Here is a 26,310-nt window from a genome sequence, read left to right as displayed (position 1 = left end):
AGAAAAACAGCACGCTCAATAAGCAAAAAGTTTGGATATTTTATGGAATTATTTTGTTGTTTATTTTCAAAATGTGCTTAAGATACAAATGAGCTGTACAAATATTCATGAAAGTCAATATCTAAAACTCAAATAAATAAAATAACCTGTCAAGGAAATAATTCATAATCCTTCCACCAAAATCTTACCCCTCCAAAGACCCTCTGCATCTTCCTCCCAGCCTCCACCACCCACACACCTCTTCTGGTCCAAACTTTCTTTTACATAAATTGACTCTGTTCTCCCTCTCCCTCCCTCCTTCCAACTTTGCCACTTCTCCATCTTTTAAGAAGAAATCAGAACTGACAAGCCAAATTCTTTGATGAAGAATGCCAACAGCAATGATTTATCAAACACAGTGGCAAGAAGGTGATTATTAGCTAAAAGATATATTTAAGACAATTGTTTACGCCTTCCGTTTAGTTTAAGCTTACAGGGGTTTGTGCCAAAACAACTTCATTCAAATTCACACTGTGTGGGCCTTCGACTTCAAGAGCGTCTGTAAACGCTGTCCAGAGCAGAACTGAAGGCTTTTCTGCAACTGGAGTTCAGAGGACACGGATCTGATAACTCATTCACTACAACATGCATTCGAGTTTAGACAACTGTGCAAAGTTAAACAATCTATAGCTTACTTTTACAAGCGACTGAAAGCATCGATAAACAGGGCAAAACAATTAACTTTATTAACGCCTGGGACAAATGCAAAGAGAAAAAGACCTTTGCCAGTGCCAGCAAGTCCTTCTACCTCCCCCGCCCCCCCCCCCCCCCCCCCCCCGGCTTCGCCCCCTCCCCCCGCCCACTTGCCCCCTTACTCCCAGATTTCTGAGAAAGGAAAGGACTGAGAGGGATTAGAATTTTAAAGGAAAGATGCCAGAAGGAAGAAAGAAGGTTCAAGGTGGCAAAGCACCAAGGGGAGGGAATGAAAATAAAAGTGAAGGGGTGGAGCGCAGAAAATTGGGAACAACAAGTTTAGGTTACACACGAAGGGGTGGGAGAGGGTGACCCCCCCTCCCATTCTTACCCCTACAAAGATACAAATAAGCTAATATACTAAAAATAAATATACAGTGCACCAGAGATACAAGTGCCAGGCTAGAGGAGGCTCTCAGATGGAGGAGATGAGAGATGATGGTCCTTTCGCTTCAGCCTTACCTCGTTGGACAAAATGCTTCCGTTGGAGATGATGTCGGGCTGCTGGTCTGTGTAGCCGGTGACTATGGCCCCGCAGGGGTTGTGCTCAGTGTCCGTACTCCGAGAAGGGCTGCAGGGCTTAAGGAACATTAAGTCGGTCTTGGCGGACTCAGGGGTCAGGCAGACCTGGTAGCAGTAATTCTGGTTGTGGTGGTGGGAGCCAAAGCTCCCGGACTCCTCCACCGGCACTTGGGCCGGGTTGCTGGGTACGCTGGAGCTCTGCACCAGCATGATGTCGGACTTGCTGAGTTTCTTCTTGCGCGCCCGGGCTTGGCGGCCGCAGCAGGTCGAGCCCCCACCGCCGCAGCAGCAGCAGCAGAGGCAGCAATCGCTGGCCAGACACGTGTAGATGTTGAGCTTCTTCTCTTTTTGGCAACGCACGGCCAACACGATCATGGCCAGCAGAAAGATAAAGGACACCGAACCCAGCGCGATGATGAGGATGAGGGTAAGGTCCAGCGAGGTCTCCCCGCTGCCTGAGCGGCTGGGGCGTTGGTGCTCCCCTGACCCCCCGCCCCCACCCCCGCCCCCGCCCTGGGGCTCCACAGCGCCATCCACCAGCTGCACCACCAGGGTGGCGGTGGAGGACAGAGGCGGCTGCCCGTGGTCGCGCACCTCGATCACCAGCTCGTAAGGCCGCTGGGGGTCGCGCTTGGCAGGCACCCGGCGCGCGGTGCGGAGCTCCCCGGTGCGCCAGTCCATGCGGAAGAGGTTCATTTCGTTGCCCCGCACAAGGCTGTAAGTGAGCCGGGCGTTCTCACCGTCGTCCGCGTCCACCGCGGCCACACGAGTCAGCAGGTAACCCGGCTCCGCAGAGCGGGGCAGCACCTCGCGCGCTGGCGTCCCGTTGCGCCCCGGCAGAGGCGCCACGATGGCAGGGGCGTTGTCGTTTTGGTCCACGATGAGGATGTTGACTGTGGCATTGCCAGCCAGAGCCTGGGGGCTGCCGGCGTCCCGGGCTTCCACTTGAAAGCTGAAGTCCTTGAGCTGCTCGTAGTCGAAGGAGCGCAGGGCGTACAAGTAGCCGTTCTCGGAGTTGATGGACACGTACGTGAAGACGCTCATGCCTTGGATCTGGCACTCGAGGATCGAGTAGGCTAGCTGGGCGTTGGCGCCCTCGTCGCGGTCGGTGGCGCTCACCGCGTAGATGTAGGCGCCGGGCACGTTGTTCTCGGTCACATACACGTCGTAGACCGGCTGGCTGAACCGCGGCGCGTTGTCGTTCACATCGGACACTTGCACCTGGATGGATTTACTAGTGGACAGCGCCGGCTCGCCTCGGTCCCGGGCCACCACGGTCAGGGTGTAGGAGTCCCCCGACTCGCGGTCCAGGGGGGCCTCGGTCACGATGGTGTAGTAGTTCTTGAAGGAGGACTTGAGGCGGAACGGCACGTCCCCCAGCAGCTCGCACTGCACCTGCCCGTTCTCCTCGGAGTCGCGGTCGGTCACGCTGAACAGGGCCACCACCGTGCCGGGCGCCGCGCCCTCGCTCACCGCCTCCTTCACCGTGCTGAAGCTGATCTCGGGCGCGTTGTCGTTCGCATCCAGCACTCGCACGAGCACCTTGCAGTGCGCCGGCACGGCGTTGGGGCCCAGGTCCTTGGCTTGTACGTACACTTGGTACACCGGACTCTCTTCATAGTCCAGCTCGCCGCTCACCTCCAGCCGGCCGGTGCGCGGCGACAGTCCGAACAGCTCCCGCGCCCGGGGCGAAATGTGGCTGCTGAAGGAGTACACGACCTCGCCGTTCTGGCCTTCGTCTGGGTCTGTGGCGTTGAGCTGGATCACGAGCGTGCCCGGCGGCGAGTTCTCTGGCAGGGACACAGTGTAGACGGGTTGGTCGAAGGCGGGCACGTTGTCGTTGGAGTCCAGCACTCGGATGGTGAGTAGGGCCGTGCCCGTGCGCTGCTGCTGGGGGGGCAGGACCCCTCCCCCACCGCCGCCGCCTCCTTCACCTCCTCCGCCCCCGCCTCCCCCGTCCACCGCGGTCAGCACGTAGCGGTGCACCGCTTGCTGCTCTCGGTCCAGCGGCTTCTCCAGCACCAGCTCGGCGAATCGGTTGCCATCCCCCTGGGTCTGCACGTCCAGGGAGAAGTAGCTGTTGGGGGTGATCTCGTAGTCGCGCAAGGAGTTGGTGCCCACGTCTGGGTCGAATGCGCTCTCCAAGGGGAAGCGGGTGCCCGGTGTGGCGCTCTCAGAGATCTCCACAGTCAGATCCGGCTCCGGGAAGGAAGGGGGGTTGTCATTGATGTCCAACACCTCAATCTCCACCCTGAACAGCTCCAAAGGGTTCTCCAGGAAGACCTCCAGGTGCAGGACGCAGGAGGGGCTCTGCTTGCAGATTTGCTCGCGGTCGATCTTCTCGTTCACGTACAGCACACCGGTCTCCAGGTTGAGGTCCAAATATGGGGTCCGCGAGTTGGGCACCGTTTGAAACCTGCGAGCCGAAAGTTTTGTAATGTCCAAGCCCAGATCTTCAGCAATATTCCCCACGAAAGTGCCATGTTCCTGCTCCTCCTGCACCGTGTAGTGAAGCTGAGAAAAGACTCCTTCCACCATCCAGAGCAAGGCAAAGAATAATAGCACAATCATCTCCAAAGGGAAAGGAAGCAGCTTCCCGCAGCCAGTCCGCTACCCAATCACCTCCCCCACCACAAGGAAAACACACACACACAGACACACACACACACATACACACAAATAAAAGTGAGCTAAGTGGGGGGAGGGGGCTCCTGTGGCTTTCTGTCCTTAAAAATCTTATTCCTTTTGCTTCATTTTAGGGCTTTCCGCAATTCAGCCTCATTTTTCAATCTTAGCGCAGGAAGGGTGACAGGCGTCCCCTTTCCTCATCTGTAATCTTCCCACTGACCAGTTAATAAAATAATGATACAATAGTCAGCGTCCTTTATTCCGACAGTCTTGGCGCAACGCGGCGCTGGCAAATCCCGAGGAGGAAATTTCGGTATTTCAAGACTGTCCTCGGTTTGTCTTCTTGCTGATGGGAGGAGAAGGAGGAGGAGGGAAAGAAGGAGGAGGAAGATGAGGAGGAAGAGGAGAAGGAAAAGGAGATGCTGCGAGCACCGCTGAACATGCCTCTTAATGTCAACGGCGGGCAAATGCAAAAGGGCTTAAAAACAGCGAGAGAATTTTGTGCCGGAAAAGCATAGTACGGCTCTGCAGCATAAAACTTTCATTCTCTTCATTTCTCCCGATGGATGCTCTTCTTGGCATTTTTTTTTTCTTCCTTTTTCGCTCTATTTGTATCTTTTGCCTTTCTTAGTCTTGTCTTTCTCTGTCCTCATCTCCACCGTCATTTGACTCTCTGTTAGTGTGATGAGCAGTTTCTTTTCTGCAGTTTGCTTCCCAAGCCTCTTTCCCTCTAACCAGTCTCTCTTCCTTCCAGTTCTTCCCTCCTCCTGCCTCAGCCTTAGAGCCTGTGATCTCGGCTGGCAGTTTCTGAGCTCCGAGCGCAACGCTTCTCTGTTTTTGCGCAGCGCCCTAATTCGGCCAACCAATCACTGAGGAGCACCACCCACTGAGCCACTGCTGACTGGCCGACCTGGCCGTCAACTAGCCGCGTCACCTGGCAGCCGGGTGGGGCGGGATAGAACCCGCGCCCGGGCGGTCGCGGTGAGTGTGAGTGTGAGGGAGGCAGAGCACAGCCCCGCAGGTCCCGAGGCGCTAGCTGGGGACTCTGCCGCGGAAAGTTCCCAGTCCCCAGCCGCAGGTAATGGAAAGGGAATAGAGAGGTTCCCCTGTTTGTATAAGCAAATGCGAAACCATAATAGCAACAGTAGCAGCGGTATCCTCTCTCAGGAACGGGGTTTCCAATGACGCTAACATTCTTTTTTATTTTAAGGTATTTTCCTTGCCAGTGATCGTGGAAATCATTCACCGCGAACGGGAAAAAAGTTGCAAAGGTGCTGTTAATTGGCACGGGTTACCTGATTAAGGAGCTCTGGCAGAGACTGTGAGGACACTTAAAAAAGGGATGTAACACGGCCCGTGTGGAACTAAGCGTGAGGGTCCGGGGGGGGCGTGTGGAGCAGGAGTAAAGCAGCTGAGTGTGGGGCGGAGGTGGGATTCACGCCGAGGGTGAGGGGCCGGCCGCTTCCAGAGATATGCGGACGCTTTAGAGTTGCCTTTTCCCGTCCTAATGGTAGACCCACAGTATTCTTACCAAATAGGTGAACTCGCAGGGGGACTTTGAGCTACGAGCGCTTTGCGCAATAACTGCGGAGCCTGTTTCATTGAGCTCTGCCGGGAGCCCGCCAGCCCCACGCTCGATTCGCTGGCGGGGAGCGTCCGGCCCCGCCGGGCCTTGTAAGGCGCCTCCGACATCCCTGCGCCTCGCTCGGCCAAGTGCTCCGCGGCGGCTGCGCGCTCAGGCTACTGCCTGCTGTTTTCCCCACAATTGGAGATTCCCTCTGACCCGCCTCCGTGTTAGACCCGGGCACCGATTCTTGCTCAGCTTGGGGCACACTCGCTGGAGGAGGACAGTCCGACCGCCGCGAACTCGGGCGTGGGTGGGTCGGGGAGTGGGCTGGAGCCGTGCCCTCCCGGCCCCAGTGTGTGCCGCTGCGGGTGTCGGCGAACGCGCTGGCACGTTCACGGTGCTCTCATCCATCCTCCCCGTCCAGACGCACGGGTCTGTGCACGTCCCCACGGATCCCCTCCCGGACCCGCGGTCCCGAAGGATGCGCTTGACCAGCTCTGAGTGCCCACTCGCTAGGCGCGGGGAGAAACGGCGCATCCCAGCGCCCAGTTCCTATGAAGTTAAAAAGGCAGCTCGAACTCTTCAATGCTAGAGAGGATTGCATGTCAATTCTCTAAGAAAAGATTGTAAAAACAGTTTTATATTAATCAATGGGCGGTGGAGGGCTGTTGATTCGCTAAAGCAGCCCCTGTTCAGTCTCCTTCTGAAGCCAAGAGAGGAAGGTCCCTTTTGGCTCCCTGGTAACGAATGACCCCACAGTAACACCAGCACAACCTTCGGGAAAAGGAGAGTCGTTTACTCCACCCCGAGGTAAGTTGCCATTCCCTCCGGGCCGGGAATTATGGAGGGCAAGTGTCCAGAGGCGTGATTGCGCCAGTCCCGCCTGTGCGTGCCTTTGGCCTTGCCGGGTCCCCACCCCCGCTCTTTCACGGTGATGGGTCCTGCCGTTGAGCGGTTAGAAGGAAAGGATGCCAGCAAAAATGGCTAATCCTTTCCCAGCTGCAGTAAATTGATGGCTGGCCAAAGCCAAGCGAAAACCGCTGCAGTTAAAATGGTCTTACCGTCACGTCTGCGACTGAGAAGGCAATGACACTTTATAAAAGGACCTGTGGATCAATGAAACGGAGATTATGGTGTATGTGAATATTAATACAACATCGCATGTGTACTTTCTACCCCTCCCCCCTTTCTTTTTCTTTCGATCTGCAGGATTGAAATGACATGTGTTGAGGTCTTCAAGCTGACTCATCAGAATCCTAGAGCATTTTTTTAAATGACGGTAATTTTCTGATGTTTTCTTTTGTACGTATGGAAACACTTGTGTGTGCGCGCGCGCGCGTGTGCGTGCGTGTTTGCGTGTGAGAGCCATGCGGCTGCTGAATGACAATGCAGATCCAGAAATCGGGGAAGAGGTTTGTGCTCTCAAAATGCACATGAAATTGGAGCAGAATTGGGGCGTTCGTTGAGAGCCAGAGAGCTTCCAGAGGTAGAGATGAGGACGTGGAGAGATGGCCAGATTTGCCTGTAAATAATCACTGCAGCCACTGTAACACTTGAGTTGTTTTGTGTGTGTGTGTGTGTGTGTGTGTGTGTGTGTGTGTGTGTGTGTGTGTGTGTGTGTTTTGTTTTGGTAGCGGTTGTGTTTGAAAGAGCTCGGCAAACGTGGGTTACAGGCGCCTCCTAGCGGCAAAAGCCGCATAGAGCAAGCCCGAGAATTTTGCTTGGAGCTCTGGTTCGGCGGGGCTCGCCTGTTGGGGGCTCTGCAGGATTTCTTGGGTCGCAGAGGGCTGTGTCCGCGCCGGCAACGCTGGTCCGGGTCCTTTAAAGGTCTTGCCTCTCTGACATGCAGTCTCTGAGGCGCCCAGGTTCTGGGAGATGACGACTGGGTATTCTGCTGGGGAGAACAGACCAGAGCTCGGCCTTCTGCTTCCCTCCTGACAGCTCCAGCCAAGGGCAATTGCAGGAGCATTTTGTTGGAAGGCAAGATTCAGATATTGGTAAATCTGGAACTATTAAACAGCCCCACCCAGTCACCGACAAAACAAAACTACACTTTAAACTTGCCTTTTTAAAATGCCTAAGTGTAACCGGTTTATTTTCTCTCTTGCTGTGTCAATCAAGCAGATTTTAGCCCCCTTCCCTTTTTCTTGTTTACTGTCCCTTTGGTGGACCCCAAAATTTACTGAGACAATGAGTCCATAAATAATAGCCTTGGAGGCGGGGTTGATGCCTCTGAAAAGCAGAATGTCGTCTAATACTGTGTCACTGGACACCCCATCACTGGAACCCAAAGGGACAAACAGTCCATAGCGAACATAAACCTTACCTTTTACCCTCCCATGCCCCCTCCAGAAAAGCATCTGGGCCAGAACAAATTGCATCTTAATACAGAAGGGGGGAATAGTTACTATGTAGATGGACGTTATCAAAATCAATTTTCAAAAAACTCTCTGTTGGCTTAGGAGAGTGATAATACACGTTCCTCTATTTCATTGGGCTCTCAGTGCAGCAGAAATAGGGGAGCGCTAAGGATCCCACAAATGCATTTTGTCTACCTAGCTACAAACTTTGAAACTAGGTAACAGGGTTGCTTTCTTCCCTGCCCTTTATGGAAAAGGCAGGGGTGGGGGTCGGTGGGAAACAAGTTTCTTAACCAGCCTTTGGATAAATGAATGTTTGCAGTGATTTAACTTGACTTGAAAGCAATTTGTTTCTAAATCCTCTTATTATTGCAGTGTGCCCAGAGCTTTGAGAAGACATTTTTTTTAAAGAAATGGAAGACAAAAAAAATTAAAATTGTCAATAAGGAGTCTTTCAAATGCCAGGCTGGTCCCGGATTGAGCTAGATGGTGCTGGCACCTGTCATTCCCAGCAAGGAGAGTGCAGAGAGCTAACACAATGGACTTGGATTGCATTGCATCTCTTCAGGGTAACCATGCAATAGGTTTATTTGTAGCAGTGTAACCTAACTTAAGAGGTGGGCAGGTAAGGCTTTGGAGCCAATGCCATAGACGCTGTGTTAGCGTTTGTCTATAGTAAAGAGTGAACGCTTATAACCTATGCTATGATAAGCATGCAGGTAACTCTTTAGTTGCTGTATTTTAATGCTTTGAACACAACAGAGAACAAACCAATTCATGTTTCGGGTACTTAGACTACTAGATATTCCATTAAGCATTACTTGATATTCAAAGCAGAAATGTTCTGTTTTGTTTAACCTAGTTAATATCAGTGTGGCTTCACCTTTCAGTGTCTTGTCAATGATCCGACAGGGCCAGCATTTTGTTAAACTCTAAACAGTGAATTAAAAGCACTGATGAGCTGAAGCAGCCCTCTAATGCAAAATGACAAATTGCACTTAAGCAATACATGAACAAGAAAATGATTTATGGATTTTTACAGTGGCCTGAGCAAATGAAAGCAACATGAATTATACATCGTAATGCTCATGGTATCATTTTCTGATAATACTCTTTTAGTTCAGATGTTGTCCTCTCATCCTTTCTATAAGAGATATTGATCAATAAGAGGTCCAGGAATATTTTTAAACTAGGCAATGGTGTTGATACTGCTTCCAAATACATATGTTTTCCCTGGTTATGGGTGGGTGACGATGATGAATATTGCGTATACTGACATTCTTGTTAGCTCCTTCACATGTGTGTCTTTCAGTGATAAATAAATAGTTCTTTGGGAATTTATATTTTGTTCCACACCTTCCTTCAGAATGCAAATAAATAGATCTGATTAAAAATCACCATCTTTAGTACATCATGACCTCTTTTTCTGAAAATCAGAATGCTTTACCTCATCCTACCCTTTTCTTTCATTGCTTTGGATATTGAAACATCTGATTTCTCCAAAATGTCTCTTGTCTTCTTTATATTTGTTTTATCCGACTTCTTTTTTTCCAGAACATTGTTCAATTCCTTAGTGTGTTAGAGACACACCTGAGTTAGTAAAAAGGTCATACGCTTAGTTTTTTGTTTTTTTTTTTTGCCTTAGTAGACAAAATAGATCTTATGGCTGTAAATTACAGAAGAAAAATCAATTAGATAAAATTTTATGTGGTGCATGTTTTTTAAGTCTGAACATTTAAAAAAAATATATAGTTACCTCTGTGTTATTATGAGTGGCTACTCCTAAAATTTTTATTTAACCATCTGTGGCTTATATAAGTAAGTATTTTGGAGTGTGTATACAATTTTAAGTGAGGACAATATCTTTGTTCCATTACAGGAAACTTCTAATTACCCAGAGGCCTCTGGAGTCGCATTATTAGACTTAACCTTAATTATCCAGGTTTATTAAAAAAAGGAAAAAAAAACAAAAAGAAAAAGTATTGAATCCCAGCTTCTGCTTTTGACAGCATTAATAATCACCTTCACTGAAAGATTACTGGAATCAATGGTGCGATTAGGATTGTAAATAAGAACTACAAGACATCAAGTTGAAAAAGCCAGTTGCTTTGCTAACAGGATGATATGTGAGTTTTACTGATGGGGCCCAGAGGTGGAAAGGAAGCTTTTGCACATTAAGGTCGATGTAGAACAATTTCAAAAATTTATAGTAAGATTGATTATATTTATAAGAGTGAGAGAAAAAGGGTCTAGAAACCTCTTTTTTCATCCCCAGTAGGTTTGTTTCTTATTTGACAGTGATACAGTTGGCATAATACTAGTATTTGTCTGGCAAGTATAAATTGTTTTCTTAAGGGGAAGCCCATCGACTTTATAAATGCAGAATGAGATTTCCCAGATTGTGATGAGGGTTACAGATTATAATGTTATTTTTCTGAAGAGTTTGAAAACGTTATTAGAAACAGATACCATGGGAAGAATAGCAAACATAACTTTAGAATTTTATCAGTAATTAAAATTACATGAGAATTACAATAGTAAACAAAACTTAAATAGACACTTCAATAAAAAAAAAATGCTTTTCTCTAAGTTTGGCTGCCTGATTAGTATAACTTTTTGTATAAGAAACTTGATTTCCATAATGTTTTATTTAGATGGTCTTGACAATGCTATACTGTAAAATGTGTTATTTGATGGAAATTTATTTTCTTTTCTATTTTTTTTTCTTTTTGGTAAAAGTGACTAATGGTTTCAAACAGCCAGTGTGTGCCAAGCATTTTTACATAAGTTATAATATTTTCCCCCATGTCTATAGGTATTATCATTGCAACATTATAGATAAGGTAACTACCATTGTTCAGAATTTAAGTAACTCACTACATTAACAAAAAATTCATTTTCAGTCCTTTTGATGTTCATGTGGAGGCTCATTGTTCTACACCATGTTTCTCTGGTGTACCTGAGTTGCATTTACTTAGGAAGCAAAGCAAAAATTGAATTAATTTAGAGATGGTGTTTATCCACCTTGTATACTGACAGGAGTTATTGTTTCATCTTGGTCAAAATGGCTAGTACATCATTTACTTTAGTTATGGAGGAATTCATAAATATATCTGAGGTTTTTTTTTTTTTTCAGAGTTTGTCAGAAAACCAAAGCTTGAGTATGTTCTCTTACAAGTGAATGAGATTATAAGCAGCCATCTCTTTCTCATGTAGAAATCAATGGTGTGATTAGGATTGCCTAACATGACAATCAAAGATTTTAATGACTGAAAATGGAAATTGATAAAACAAACATGTACTACCTAAAGGAAGGCACCTCTGCTTCAGCCATTCGTGAAAAACACTATGTTGATTAGTGGTCCCAGAAGTATTGCCTTGTTCACTTAGTTCATCAGAGGTTAAAAGCTGGGAAAAACACGAAGTATAAACGTTTTATACAATGCAAATATTAATGTCCATTTTGCATGTATTTCTGATCTGGTCTTTAAAAGGGAAACTTTCATTAGGCTGAGTTTAAATTATAATTTTATACTAATTTCTTCAATGTTGTTCAGAAAAGATTGTTTCATTTGAAATTTCTGAAAACTAAACTGTTAAATTTATTTGATGATATTGTGCCAGGAGCAAATGGAAAGAAATAACTTAAAAACAATTTTAATTATGCAAAGAAATAATCAAAGGAAGATGACTATGAAATCTTATTTACCTACTGTAAGTAAAATGTGTATTATTATTTTGGTAATAGGTACGAACAGAAGAAAGATATATTTCTTTTAGCAGTACATTATATCTAGTAATTCAGAGTATGTGTAATGTGGGCTCTATAGTGTAGGTTTTATATCTTACTTGTTTCCGAAGGCCCCCAACTGTGGCAGGGACTGATACAATAACTTATAAAGACATAACCTTGAGAATTAAACCCAATTAGGCTCAAATCCCTACTTCTCAAACATTTGAACTAGGCCAAATTATTTAACTCCTTTGAAACTCTGTCAAAGTGGATTAAACGTTCTTAACATCCTTTAATATATTGATATATTGATATATAATTTGATATATTGATATATTGATATATTGATATATTGATATATATTGATAATATATTGATATATTGATATATAATGATATATTACCTTGTTGTGTAATTGTGAAACTCAAACTGATATACATGCAACTTTTAGCCCATAGTAGACTCTCAGTAAATGTTAACTATTATTATAGTAAGATGTGTTGAGTGAGTTAGTTCTTAATAACATATTTATTCATAATAATCGACATTGATTTTCCTGGTGGTTTTATTTCCTTTATGAAATAGAAGCTAAGGCATTTTCTTTGAAGTGCAGAACAATTTTACATTGTCCCTATTTTGCAGAATATTATAATTTTGAAGATGATACAAATAATAAATGGAGACTAAATTAACTTCATTTTAATTAAGCTTTCAGACCATAAAAATCAATAATGAGACTTTTCACAATCATGTTTTAACACTTTTTATTTGCTTTCATCCAGATAAGTTTAAATTTTCTGTAAATTTAAATTTATTTGAAAAACTAATATGTGGATAGATTTTTTTAAATCATTTTGGTAAGAACAGACTCTCACATTGTAGAATACTGTTTCCTATTTCTATGTTTACCAAAATTTTAGGATTAAAGGACTCTTGTTTGATAGATTCACTTAATATTTCTTCCAATTTCTTGATGTAAAGTCTTAATGCCTACTACTCTATTCATGATTATGAGTACTAAAATTTTCAAAATTAAAAACAAATTGGCGAAAATCAGTCCCTTAAAATAGGATGTATTTATTAGAATGACCAAATCTGAGCATCAGACCTCAATTACATTTGACTTTCTTTTCAACATTCTCCTCCTTTCCATTTTTCTGCCTTGCATTCCTGTTATTAATATTCTCTTTAGTAATTTCTTATAATTTTAGAAGTAAAAACATGCACTGGTGCTAGTGTGCTAGGAGCACAGCCATAGAAATACTGAGAGAGTGGAAAATAAATGTAAATCATAGATATATTTCTCAACAATTCACAGTCAAATTGATAAGGAATATGCATAGAAAGGTTTAAATAACTTCATTAAGCAGTGTGAAAAAAGATAAAACATGTAATGACTGTGAATGCTGAGTGCATGGGGGGTAGAGACTAGAATAAAATTAATTGAGCAAAAATTTCTAGAGAAGGATAGCTTTTGTTATGACTTTAAGGCAACAGTGACACAGATTAGTAGAAGGAAATATGTGAAGCAGGTTAGAGGGACTTGCACAGTATGGGAGTGAAGGCAGTGATAGCAAAAAGCTTTTCTTTAGGAACCATAAAAACAGCAAATGGGCCAGTAGCCTCACGTTGGACCCAGATCCTTAAATCTGTGATGCCAGGTGGCCTCAATTTTGTTTTATTGGGTTTTCGCCTCCCCATTCCCACCCACAAGAACTTGGACAAATTTAAGGATGGCAGAGATGGGTAATATCCTCACTCAGCATTCACACCTGAACAATGCTTTTGCTATGGCTTGGGCTAATAGCTAATGCTCATCCTTAGGATTATGATAAAACCTAATACTGTTGCTTTTAATGAAGAAGCATATCTGCTTGAGAACCTTGGTTGCAGCTGCAAATTTAATGCTAGAATGCTGATTGCTGATTTTCTTAACACATTTTTTTTTAACTTGTCAGGTCAGATACCTAAACAATATCTAATTTAACAAGAGCATATTTGTATTCTGCTGGACAGGATTAGAGAGAGAAGTTTTTCCTAATCCCAAGGAATCTACAAACATTCAGCTGAATGGTCACATTTTTGATGAATTTGTTGGCTGCATAACCAGTACTTAATAAAGATGTACTGACCAAATGAATGAATGCTTGACCTTTTTAGCTTCCTGTTATTCATCTTGAAAGATAATTCTATCTTTTAAGAATTATACTCAATTATACTCAGTTATACTCAAGAATTATACTCAATTCCACAAGCTATGTTTTCAGTGATCTATATTTGAGAAAGGTCTTTTTAAGTTGGTTATTTCAAAGAATGTTTACCTAAGATGGAAAATCCACTGCACATTACAAGTGTGTTACAAACTGTTTATCGCTCACTTACAACTAGTGAAATGCATTCCTTCTCTCTCCAAATACTACTACTCAAAAGAGATCTATCATCTCATGATGTGCTTTGTTTTCTAATTTTAGTTTTATATCATATATACTGTGATGACTGTATGAATATGAATAAAGTAAATACAGTCATTCCTCAGTATCCAGGGGCAATTAGTTCCAGGACTCACGCACATACTAAAATATACAGACGCTCAAGTCCCTTATACAAAATGGCATAGAGCAGTGCGTCCAAGGATTCCCAGCTGCCCCAGGTGGCTGAATCTGTGGATATGAACCCAGGGATATGGAAGGCCTACTGTGTATTTATTGAAAAATACAAGTGGACACTTGCAGTTCAAACCTGTGTTGTTCAAGGTTCAACTGTACAATGGCCAGCATTCTGAATTGTTTTATTCCTTTTATACGGTCACGATAACAAGGAAGGAAGGAGTCCTCTAAATAGAATATTAGATGTTAAGACTAAATGTGTCTGAGATGATAGGATGTTTGCTGCCTTAGGTAGAATCAGGAGAGAAAATATAGAAGCATGTTTGTGGGTTAAGTTGAAAAGAAAGGTTAATTGACATGGTCGATTCAAAGGAATATCCTGAATTTCAAACCAGAGTAGACACTGTTTTGCTTCTTGTTCTCAGTTCTTCTGTCTTCAAAATGGAGGCATGTCAATCCAGTAACAGGGCTGTCTGGTCTCTATAGTATATTTTCTTTTTTCTTTTCTTATTCTCTAGCTTTCTTATTCCATAACTGACATGTCCATATTATTTGTGGTTTAGATATTATAGAGTTTGGAAATACTTAATTCTGTAATTAGGATAGTAATTCTTTTATGCATGCAGGATTAAGAGTCATCTGTGAAGCTCTTCATTGGCTAGTAAAGCCAAGATTAATTGGCCAGAATAAAAGGATTTAAGTGTAAATGTAAAGTACATACACGTACACACATAAGTAAAAAAGGCATAGTAACTAAAACTATATTTTTGGTCTAAGAAAATATAAGAATATCAGTGAAACAATGTAGGTCACAGCCAGATGATACTATATGTAGAAGTTTGCTTGGTTTACAGTGGAGACCTTCCATGTCTGTTGTGAAAGGAAAGGTTTAGTTTCCATTTTCACACACTATACAAAAATGAATTCTACATGGATTTGAATATTAATTAAAAATATAAAACTATGTAATAACTAGATCTATAATAGTATCCGTCAACCTAAATAAAGAGATAAACTGAGGCAAGCTCAGATTGCCAGAAATTGAGTTTATTTGGGAATACCAGAGGAATTGCAATTTTGAAATGAAAATTGTAGGGAGCTATAGGCGCGTCTCTTTAGGGTTGGGGGGCTGTATTTATTGGAAAGGAATGCAAAGGTGTGGGGAGGTCCAGCCAAAATCGCAGCCCTAGGTTAATGGGCTCGAGGAAGAGGAGAGTTTCTTGGTGGATATTCATTGGTCAGGAAAAAAGTTGCAGTCTTCTGTATGTCAAGCAATTTCCAGAGATCAGCTTCTCAGTTGTTTAGGTTTTTCTGAGTGCAAATAAATGCTTGAGATTCTTTCTCTATTTCCTATCCTCTGGTTCCATTTTAAATTGAAATCCTTTCACATATGGAATATGTACTTCATTACAGGTATGTTTCTTAAAAGAGCTTAACATTGCGCTGTTCAGATCTACTCCCAAAGGCAGGAAAGACAAACAAACAAAACCCCCAACAGATATTTGGGGGACAGTAGAAATGGGAAGCTTTTCCCATGATGCAAGTGGCCCACTCATGGGACTACTCCTGGGTAGCCCCTGTCAACTGAGGCTTCTGGTGGTGGTGACAGATGGAGATTCTGTAAGAGGATATCTAGTCTTGACACTTTTGGATCTCTGTTAATGCAACGTGAGTCCCCATTGACACTGGTGAGGAAGGAGAGGGGAGTAAGTTTGTTAGCCTTTCAATCTATTCCTCATTAATAGGATTTTAAAAATTCCAATTTGTGGTGTTGAGATCTTTGAACTCTAGGAAGAGGATTCTTTCAGTTGCAGAGCACTTAAATAGTAATTTGTATTTCAGATTGCAAGTGGAGAGTGTTTTTATGGAACAGTGAGATTTATTTCTAACATGCACAGATAGTTTTGACAATCTCTTCCGATTGGAAAACTCAGTAACTGGTTGTTTTATGGTTATTTCTTACTGAAATTCACCTTAGAATGTTTCTAAACTTTTTTTTTAATTTTTTTATTTTTTCATCTATTAGTTTAAGTATATTGTTCCTTATCGGATGAACTATATTTTTTGTAGAATTAAAATACAGAAGATCATATTTATCTCTGAAAGGCAAAGAATGAGTAGATTTCAACCTAGAACACATGATTTATTTATTTAAAAAACATTTGATCTTTAGCATGATTCTTTTTAGTAGCATGTCAGAATTAAACTATGTTGAGATGGGAAAGTTAGTTTACAGATTTAAAATGAATGCCCCTTTAAAAAGTGCCCCTCTTCTTTCCCCTTCAGGTTAGTAGTTTGGGTTTTGCTAGCATTCTAACAATTTATGTAATATTTTTATGTTTAAAATAAGGACTGTAACAAGAAAAACTTTATTTCTATGCTCTTACGTTGTATCTATATAAAGAGTTTAGATATAAAGGCAGAAATGTTATTGATGTTAGTTGTATTTTAAGTGTAATCATGATGAGTAAAATGGCTACAGAAGAAATTAAGGTGATGGTATTTAAGGACATATTTTTACTACGAGGTGATTGTCGTAAACTGATGATGGTCACACTCTTCCTGCAGAATTTTTATTGAGTTTTGGAACATTTATGAATTTTTTTCTCTGAGAAGAATGTGTTACATTTTAGTGAATTATAGGTGGCAGTATATGCAGCTAAATTTCATGTTTTATTGAAGGTATGTAGGAGATATTTCAGTAGGTTAACAATATTATGTTTAAGGTTGTTTTTGTTTGTTTGTTTGTTTGTTTTTTTGTCATTCTAGCCATCTCCTTTTTGTTTTTACTATAAAACTATCAAATGAACTTGGTCAGGTAAAAGAGTGCTTTCGGGAAATATTTAAAATTCCAGGTTTATTTTGAAAGATAGTTAAGAAGTTTCATTTTTTTTTTTTTTAGAAGTTTCATTTTTTAAAAATGTTGTTAAATAAAGATACGTTAGAAAGGGTAAACTGACCAGTTAATTAACTGACCAGTTAATTTAATATTAAAATTAGAATTTTATAGCTGAAAGGATTCTTAGAGTTACATCTTAAACCAGTGACAGAGTCATTTTTATTCTGTCTCTCTAGATTTTCTGTTTTAAAAGTTACAGTCAAATGGGCTTTGGTTGCTAGGTTGTAAAATGCAGTACTCTCTTGATTTATCCTGAGGTGTGATAGCTATCTTTGAGAATGTTAAGTGCAAAATTGCTATTCTCCATGCCTGATATCCACTGTGAAAATACTATATTCATGAAGATGATAATACAATTATAAGTGATATAGAGAACAGAATAAACCTTAAATTGATGATTAATAGACATAGTGTAGCATCTCATGGAGAAAAAGGACTTTAGACATGATGGTGGTCTAATGACTCCATTCCTTCCACAGGCTTTCACAAAGTGCATCCAGAGGTCTCTTGAAGGTTATTTAGAGACATCTGAGGGTACAGGAGTTGGGGGCGGGGGGCAGGAGAGTGGAAGTGAGAGCCCAAGAGGCAAGCAGATCCAGCTCTGGTGCTCTGCAGTTTTCCTGTTGTTTTGTTACATATTGAACTTTGTGAAATACCATAACCCCTTTCCTTTTAACTTAAATCCTTTGATCTAACCCAAATTCCTCAGTATAGAGGATAAAATTGAGAACCATGTAGATTCAGTAATTATCAAGGTAGGGCTGACATTACAGGATATTACTCCTGATAAGTAAGCAGTACTTACTTTGTGGTTAATGTTTTTCTCCAGTGTGGGTTTTTATTTGTTTGTTTGCTGTGTTTGTCATCTTCCCCATCATAATTTGTTTATTCATTTTCATGCACTCAATTACTTTGCAATTCTTGGCCCATATGTAACTTATAATTTTCAAATAGTTATGCATGCCTGCAAATGCTCATATTAATGCTGGCCAATTGTTTTAGGCTCACTTGGTTCTCTCAAGCTGATACATAAGCATTATTAATTCTAACAGGAAATAAGAAGACTTAAAGAAATTTAGATAGAAACTATTTCTTCAGATAGTTTTTCCTGCTCTTTTTCAAGTACAGTAAGATACATTCTCTAAACTTGAAGGTTTCTTCAGTACTTTCCAATACATTTTCTTGTTTTTTGATAAGATGTAGTTCTCCAGCATTCAGAAGTTTGAACACTCTTAATTATTTGGCGTTTAAAATGGGCAGAAACCTGTAGAAATGAAAAGAGACATTAGCTAAATGTCTTGAGCTAAGTTCCTTTAAAAAATAAAGTGAAATCATGAAAATCTGTTAAAATAGGAGACCAACCCAAAGTCTCTGGTTTGGGTTCCAGAAATGCAATGGGGCCCAGGTGACATTCTCTCTATTTTTGATAGAGAGCTTCTGAGTCAAATTGCAAGTTAAGATTGAGTATCTTTTCACTTGAAATAAATATTATGCTTAGAGCTACATATTCCCAGATATGTCACTCTAAAAAGTTTTAAAAAATCTATTAGATGAAATATCAATCCTTCTCACTACTGTTGCTTAGATTTAATAATAATAATAATAATAATAATAATAATAATAAAATAATAAACATCTTCAAGATGTGGATATTGCAAAGTAAGTGCAGCTGACTTACTCTACATATTTGATTAGGGGTGGGGGCAGGGGAGGGATCATTTATTTAGGTTGTGCTTGCATATACCTATACGATAATTTAGATTTCAGACCCTTTACATTAATGAACTCACATTTATTAAACATAGAGACACCTGAAGCTAATAACTTGTAATGCTCCATGTAATTTCAATTTGAAATGAAAATGGTAATAAATGTTGGTTGATTGATTAATTCATTTGTTCGTTCAAAATATTAAGCACCTACCATGTGCCAAAGGGCTTGGGGATACCTTAGTGAATAAAGGAGACAAAAGTCCTCACTTTCATTTTAGTGTGTGTGCGTGTGCGCGCTCATACGCGCACTAACAAACATCTTAACAAATGAATGTTTTAAGTAAATAATCCAATATGCTACAAAGCGAAAAGTACTGTGGAGAGTAGGAAAAAGTAGAACAGGTTAAGAGGATCTCTTTATTGAAAATTAAGTACTTTTTCCCCTCTGAAATTCGTGAGGGTTATGGAACTCAGACATGAAGTAGAGTCGATTATTGTAAGTGATTGTGGTTGTTTTGCCATGGGAAGAGAAAACAAACTCAACTTTAACTTTTCTTTTTTAAGTTTTCCTTCAGGAGTTGTTTTAAAGTAGATTCCTCATTAGCCACTAAATTGAATGTTTTCCCACTAGGCAATTTGCCCCAAACACTACATTAATGAAAGATCCACTAAAATGACCCTGCCATTCTTATGGCAAGGATGTTTTTCAATTAAAGGGATGTCTGGATGTAGAGTAGCTTTCCATTTTTTGATAGTTGCCTTTTGGGGGGAAGAAACATAAGGTAGCATTTAATAATGTGTCAGGGGAGGCAGAACTTTGGTTTAGAAAGTGGAGTCCTCAGTAGGAGACTTCAGAGGAATTTCTTGGTTGCCTTAACAAAACCCGTATCTTTAATGGGGAATAGCTAAACAATAATAAAACAACAAAATTAAAAGCCAAGAAAAAATGGAGTTATTGTCATTAAAACAAGTAAGTTTCACACAGAAACTGATGACACAGAACTTTGTCAGATTTGACTGCCCTAAGAGCCTGCCTCTACTGGCCTTTGCAGAAATCTGATTTGTATTTAGGTGGGAATGAAAATGCTTAAACATGTTCAATGCCATTATGATGGGCTCTTCTAGAATGTACTATCTGCCAATAGTATAGACATACAGCCCACACACTATATGTTTTTCCTCAACTCATTCAGTTATATAATTAGACAAGCAGTGGTCTTAGAAGAAGTCAGGTCCTCTCTGCAAAATCTGTGGTTACAAAATGCTCACTCATGTTCTCTGGAAGATTTTCTCTGGCTACAATTTCATTATTTTATTTTACCAGCATGCCCATCTACCAAGCTTATTTATTTGCTTACTGACTTCACGCATTTGTTTATTTACTCGATAAAAAATATGAAATGAACTCTTCTATGTTTGGGACATTGTGCTAGGTACTTAAAGAAACTTTTTCTGAATAAAAAGTATTCATATGTAAGGTGGTAAGGTGATGTGTCACGTCTCAGTACCAATATGGGGACCACAATCCAGTTCTCCTTAGGTTACAACTGTGCAAAGATTAGGAAAGAAGAAATGGATGATAGTAAGGATGTAAGCAGAATTATCACTAGGTTTGGAAGTAGAGAAACATAGCTGGATGGATTCAATTAAATGCTATGTATGTGATATTCATAACGATGACAAAGAGAAAGCGTTAAATGATGCTCCTATGTCTTTTAATAAGGTAGAGGCATTTTTAATACATTTCAGATTATTTCAACACAGTTGTCCACATTTATGCAAAGTTAATAAATCACATTAATAGTAACGCCTCACAATTTATGTATTTAAGAATTTTGTGAAGTTCTTGATTAGTTATTTTTAAAGTTCTTTTGTAAATATTGTTTTGTATGGCTTCTTTTATTTTCAGACTTTGATGGATAAATGACACCATTAGAGATTGTATTCGATCTGTTTAATTGTTCTATATATTTAGCTTACTTATGGACCATGCCTGAATTGCTGCAAACCTACTTTTTCCTATAAAGAATTTCCTATACTTTACATATTGGCAATACAGTTAACAAATATATTAATAATCCTAAATTTTGAAAGAATCATGTTTAAATTATTCTTCCAACTACATCCAATGAGCTCTACTTTAGTACAATGTACATAGAATTGTCTTATACATACTTACCTGTGAATGACTTGTTTCTAACTTAATTTCATCAGATAAAGTTGGAACTGTGTTTTAGTTTCTTTGATTTTATATCTTTGCCTCTATAGAACAATTGTTAAATTTCATGTCATATCTTTCTGGGCAAAATTAGAGTAATTAAGAAGCACAAAAGTACCTATTTAATTAGCCTACTTGTATCCTCAGAAGAATCCTTAGTTGTGAAAAATCTGAGGGAGCTTATCCTTAGTTAATTGAATGAGAGGATTTTTCACCATTTTACATTTCTCCCCACTCATTTGATTTAGTTTCGTTCACTCTAAAGTGGTGCACTAAAAATTTCAAAACTATATACTTTGTCTAGGTAATATTTTGTTCAGACACTAAATCTACAGTCAAATCTAAGGTCGATATTAATCCTGTTTTGTTACCAGGAAGGCTCTGAATGTGTTTTTATGATAAAGAAGTATTCAAATATGAAAATAATTGAATTGGTCTTAAAGAGTAAGGGGTTTAATATGTTGATATCTATTGAACAATTCAAAATGCAGTTTGAGGGCTGCTTAATGTCTATTTTCTGTGGATATTGCTAACCCACAGGCCTGGAGCGCTTGACTTACATATAGCTCCTTTCTTCCCCAGATAATTGTAGTCCGTATTTACTAAGGGGAACTTTATCAGTTTCAGCTTAATATTCATTAGAAAGGGCACTCCTAATTTAGAAGCAAGTGAATACAAGGCATTCTGTTTTTAATTACTTTTAATAAAAAAGGACCTGATTCTTTCTTCTTTGAATACTCTAAATTAGATTAAACGTTTTGGAGAGAAACAAAGCAGAGGGGAGTTGCCAGTGGAGAAATGTTTTGAAGACAAGTGTAAGCTGCCAATCCTTTTAAGGAATAAAGGAAACTAAGAAAAACAGCAGCTGCCATTTCAGCTCAATAACTCCAGTACCTCCTAGTGAAATCATTTTGAGACTGCTGAGTAGAAGTAGTTTAAAGGTCTATTGTAAAAGAAACAGGAATTTTATTCATTAATTAGACTCCTCAGATACTGTTGTGATTTTCCAAAAATGAATAACCTTTTATTCTCTGGTTATAATTAAACCCTTAAGCTCATTGGATTCCTGTGCCCCATTTGATTTCACTTTAAGTTTTCACCTTTACAGATGCATTATACCAGGCCAGTCCCAGAAATGTTTTCATTTCTGTCTCACTTTGGTAAAAAAACAGGGTAGCTTTTGTTAATATTAAAACATGATGGGCGGTACATAAACTGCAGAATTGGTAATGTACAAGTAATGGAACGAAGGAACATTTTGTTTATGTATTCCCTACCTCAACATCAGATAGATAATGAAGACTGTTTCTTATTTTCTAATTAGTAATATTTTTTATGTTGTAAAACATTGGACTTTTATGGTGATTATTTTCAGTTTTGCTGCTTTTCAGTTGTGGTTGATTCGAAGGCAGAATTTACCCCAGCATTTGGGATTTTGCTATCTAGCAAAATGTATGATAATGTCTATCACTCATTAATTCACACTTGATTAATTTAGAATTTCTGAAAATTTGAGTCTAATATGAAACTTTTTTGACATGGTATAAAAAAGAGTATGTTAAACAAACACTGTCAAAATTAGATTGGAAAAGTATACATACTTAGAAGTCTAAGTTTTTAAAATAGTTGAAAATGTTCAAAGCATTATTTTTTAATGTCTTTGATATATAATATATGATATGATATGATATGATATCACTTATTAATTACAACATTTACTTTCTGAGAAATATTTGGTTGTTTTAGATCTTAACATCTTTCAAGTTATTATAGTTTCTTAAAATAACTATTCTTAATTTATTTTTTCAATGTCATAAAATTAGCATACATTTTAACCAAATAGTACAATGTATAAAAAAGAGATCATCTCCTCTCACCCTCCTCACCAAAGATGCCAGGGCCAAGTACGGCATTTGAACTTTGTAAGCCTTTTCTTTTGGTATTTGTACCTACACATCTAAATAGCTCATTGATATTTCTATTTCTTGATCTCTCAGTTTTAGACTATGTGTATTTATTAATGTTCCAGAACAAAGTAAGTACATTGATAATGTAACGTTAAATTTTTGTAATTGAGGTAGAGATAAAAAGAACATACCATTGAGTAATGGGGGTAAACTCAAGGAGGAGATGAATTCAAGAGTTATTTAATGGTAGTCGTAGTGTTGAATATTTCACTTACAAATAAGTAAGGATACTCTAGGATAATGTAGGTTTGGAATAAGTGGGTAGATACTGGCATGGTTAATTGAAATATGAAATATAGGAAAGGAATTGAGCAATGAATGCCCCATGAGGAATTAAAGAGAAATGGAGACAAATCTTTCTAGAAGCATGGATGAATGATAAGAGAGATAGGGCAGTAGTCCAAATGTTTAGGGTTTGTGGGAGAGTAAAGTGAAATCTTTCAGAAAAAGGTAAGTCAAAAATAGAGGACATAATAAGGCTGATGACCAATTTATATTTATCGTGTTACTGTCCTATCTATTGATGCCATACTAAATGTTTTACACACACTAACCCCTTGCTATAGATACTATTATCTTCATTTTGTCAGTGAATAAACTTGGATCTGAACGATTAAATAACTTGAGACTCACAGTTGCTAGATATTAGAGCTGAGACTTTTACCCTAAGACCCTATGTCGATTCATAACCACAATCTAGCTTGCTAACTCTTCTTAATTAGGAAGGATCGCAACTCAACTCTTAACCACAATTGAACTTACTACTTTTTTTCTTTTTTTCTTTTTTCTTTCTTTTTTTTTTTTTTTTTCCAGTTAGGGACTTAAGAGCTCAGTTAAAGTGAGTAGAAGTGTTTAGTCAGAATGGACAATATATGAGTATATGAAATATATACATTTTTTTAATAATGAGAATTTTCAAAACAAATTTACCAGGAAACTGGATCAGATACCAAGGGTACATATTCTGATTGTTTCCAAAGCAGACGCTGATCATCACACTTTAAGTAAAAATTAACACTAAGTAAAGTAAAAATTAACACTTTCATTGGACTATAAATATTGCCTAAAAAAGAGGAAATTGATGTTTAGGTTTTACAATTCATTTTTTTTTAGTTTTCTCTCTCATTTAAAATTTTAAATGAAGGACAATTATAATAACTATGATAAAGTTTTAATCAGAGTTAATTTTGTTTATAAGGAAAATACATGAACTTCTCTGTAATTGGTGACTGCATTGTTAGGTGATTTTATTGTTTTTTTTTTAAATTTATTGGGATGACATTGGTTAGTAAAATACATAGGTTTTAAGTGTATAATACTATATAATACATAATTTATGTATTGCAATGTGTGGTTCATCACCCAAAATCAATTCTTTTCCCATAACCATATAGTTAACCCATATGATTTCATTCTTTAGAACCATGTCATTACGCTAAAGGTTCAAGTAAGAATAGAAGAATAGAGGGTCAAGTAAGAATAGAATGTGCGGGGACAGAGTCCCAGAGAGCAGTTTCCAGGCTCTCGGCCTCATGTGGAAAGGTGCTGGCTCAGCTAGTAGATGGCCATCAGCTGTGACTGGTTGGCCATCAGCTGTCAGCAGTTAGCCAAGTAGTGACTGATATATATAACTGCTATCACTGTGTTGATTGGTTGGTTGGTTGGTTGGTTGGTTGGTTGTTTGGTTGGTTGTTTGGTTGGTGGTTGGTTGGTTGGTTGGTTGGTTGGTTGGTTGGTTGGTTGGTTGGCAGAGAAGCAGATGGCAGATTACAGATCGTGTGGCTCCTGCTTCCTGTGTTTCCAACCCAGCTGCCAGCGAGACTAAAGTGATATGACTCCCCTACCTATGGCTCCGTGAGTGTTCCTTTTTGACCTCACCATATCCTGCGTTCTTATGTGGGGAGTGGGACCAGAGACCCCCGCATGACACTCTGCATGACAGTATGGTTTCTTCTTGGGGAATAGCCAACAATCTGTTTCCCAAAAGTCTGTATTTAAGTGGCCCTTTTACGGTCCACAGTTTGGCTTAAGGACCTGATTCTTTGAAAATATTGACATCATTTCTGTTTCTCTGGTATCTTTTCTCAGTGACCAACAGGGCAAGACTGATGTATGCTAACAGAATGTACCTAAGTACAATAATAAATAACTAACAGAAACCAGAGCTGTAAACACCTTTGTTGCTAGAGAAGTCTCTTTACTTCATGTTCTTAAGCCCTTGCTGGGATTGGTTGCCTGGTGTTCCTGAAATGAGACTAAGGAAAGTTAATTTTAATTTTACTGCATCACTGAAATTATTTAATGTGTTCATGTCTTTATATGATGGTCTTATCTGAAGAATAGTCTGTTATTTGTAGCTTATTGTGAGGAGGGGGTATAAAGTATTATCTGGGCCCTTAATATGTGCTAGTGCATTGCAGTCTGTGAGTGCTTTTATTTTGGTTATCATTTACTGCAGCATTTTCAGGTTGATATGATTCTCATCATACACATGAGAAAACAGAGGTTAAAAAAGAATCATGCATCGTTCATGGCTTATAAATGGTTGAGTGACAATTGTAGCCAAGGCCAATTCTATAACCCAAATGTAAAGTACTCGGTATACAATATTGTCGGTAGAATGTGTGTATTAGTTTCTTAGTGCTGCTGTAACAAATTACCACAAACTTGGTGGCTTAAAACAACAGAAATTTGTTTTCTCATTGTTGTGAAGTCCAGATGTCCAAAATTAAGGTGTTAGTTCCCTCCAAAGGCTCTAGGGAAGACTCTAGCCTTTCCAGCTTCTGGTAACTCAGTTTTCCTTGGCATATGCCAACATCATCCAGTCACCACCTCGATCTTGTCTTGGCCTTTTTCCCTGTGTCTCCCTGTCTCTTCTCCTTTTCTGTCTCTTGTAAGGAAACTTGCCCATTGGATTTAAGACCCACCTTAATCTAGGATGCTCTCTGGAGGTCTTATCTTAATTATATTTTCAAAAACCCTATACCAAATGAGATCACAGACTGAGGTTCTGGATGGACATATCTTTTGGGAGGCCCTTATTCAACCCACTACAATAAGCGTAGCCAAATTTAAAAAAAAAATGTTAAAATTGTGAAATATAACGAGTACAGAAAATACATAATACATAATATACAATATTGTTGATAATTATAAAGTGATTGCCTGAGTAGTCCTCATCCATATCAAGACTTTGAACATCCCTAGCAATCTGAAAATGCAGGTGTTTTTTTTTCCATTTGTTTGTTTGTTTTTCATGATAACCTCCCTATTCTTAGTCACTAGAATTATTCTGACTTTATGGGAATCACTTTCTTGCTTTTTTTAGAATTTTGCTACTCATGTAGCAAAATAATACAAGTTGGC

General features: G+C 39.9%; 1 protein-coding gene and 1 long non-coding RNA gene across 3 annotated transcripts in view; one reads left to right on the top strand and one right to left on the bottom strand.

Annotated features, from left to right (window-relative positions):
- The window catches only part of PCDH10 (protocadherin 10), a 44,973-nt gene extending 40,300 nt beyond the window's left edge, over positions 1-4,673 (bottom strand). The window contains exon 1 of the mRNA XM_081076628.1: positions 1,195-4,673. Coding sequence (XP_080932754.1) covers positions 1,195-3,825 — 2,631 coding nt within the window. The 5' untranslated portion in view covers positions 3,826-4,673. The remainder of the gene's footprint in view (positions 1-1,194) is intronic.
- Positions 4,674-4,910: 237 nt separating this feature from the next.
- LOC308509151 overlaps positions 4,911-26,310 on the top strand; it is a 189,615-nt gene continuing 168,215 nt past the window's right edge. The window contains exon 1 of one of the 2 annotated variants that reach the window (XR_013995133.1): positions 4,911-4,960. This is a non-coding gene — a long non-coding RNA (uncharacterized lncRNA). Of the gene's footprint in view, positions 4,961-5,695; positions 6,260-26,310 lie in introns of those variants that run through there. The other variant, XR_013995134.1, reaches the window with a different exon arrangement.

Source organism: Rhinolophus hipposideros, assembly GCF_964194185.1.
Source record: "Rhinolophus hipposideros genome assembly, chromosome: 16".
Lineage (NCBI taxonomy): Eukaryota > Metazoa > Chordata > Mammalia > Chiroptera > Rhinolophidae > Rhinolophus > Rhinolophus hipposideros.
This window is presented reverse-complemented; position numbering and strand designations above follow the sequence as displayed.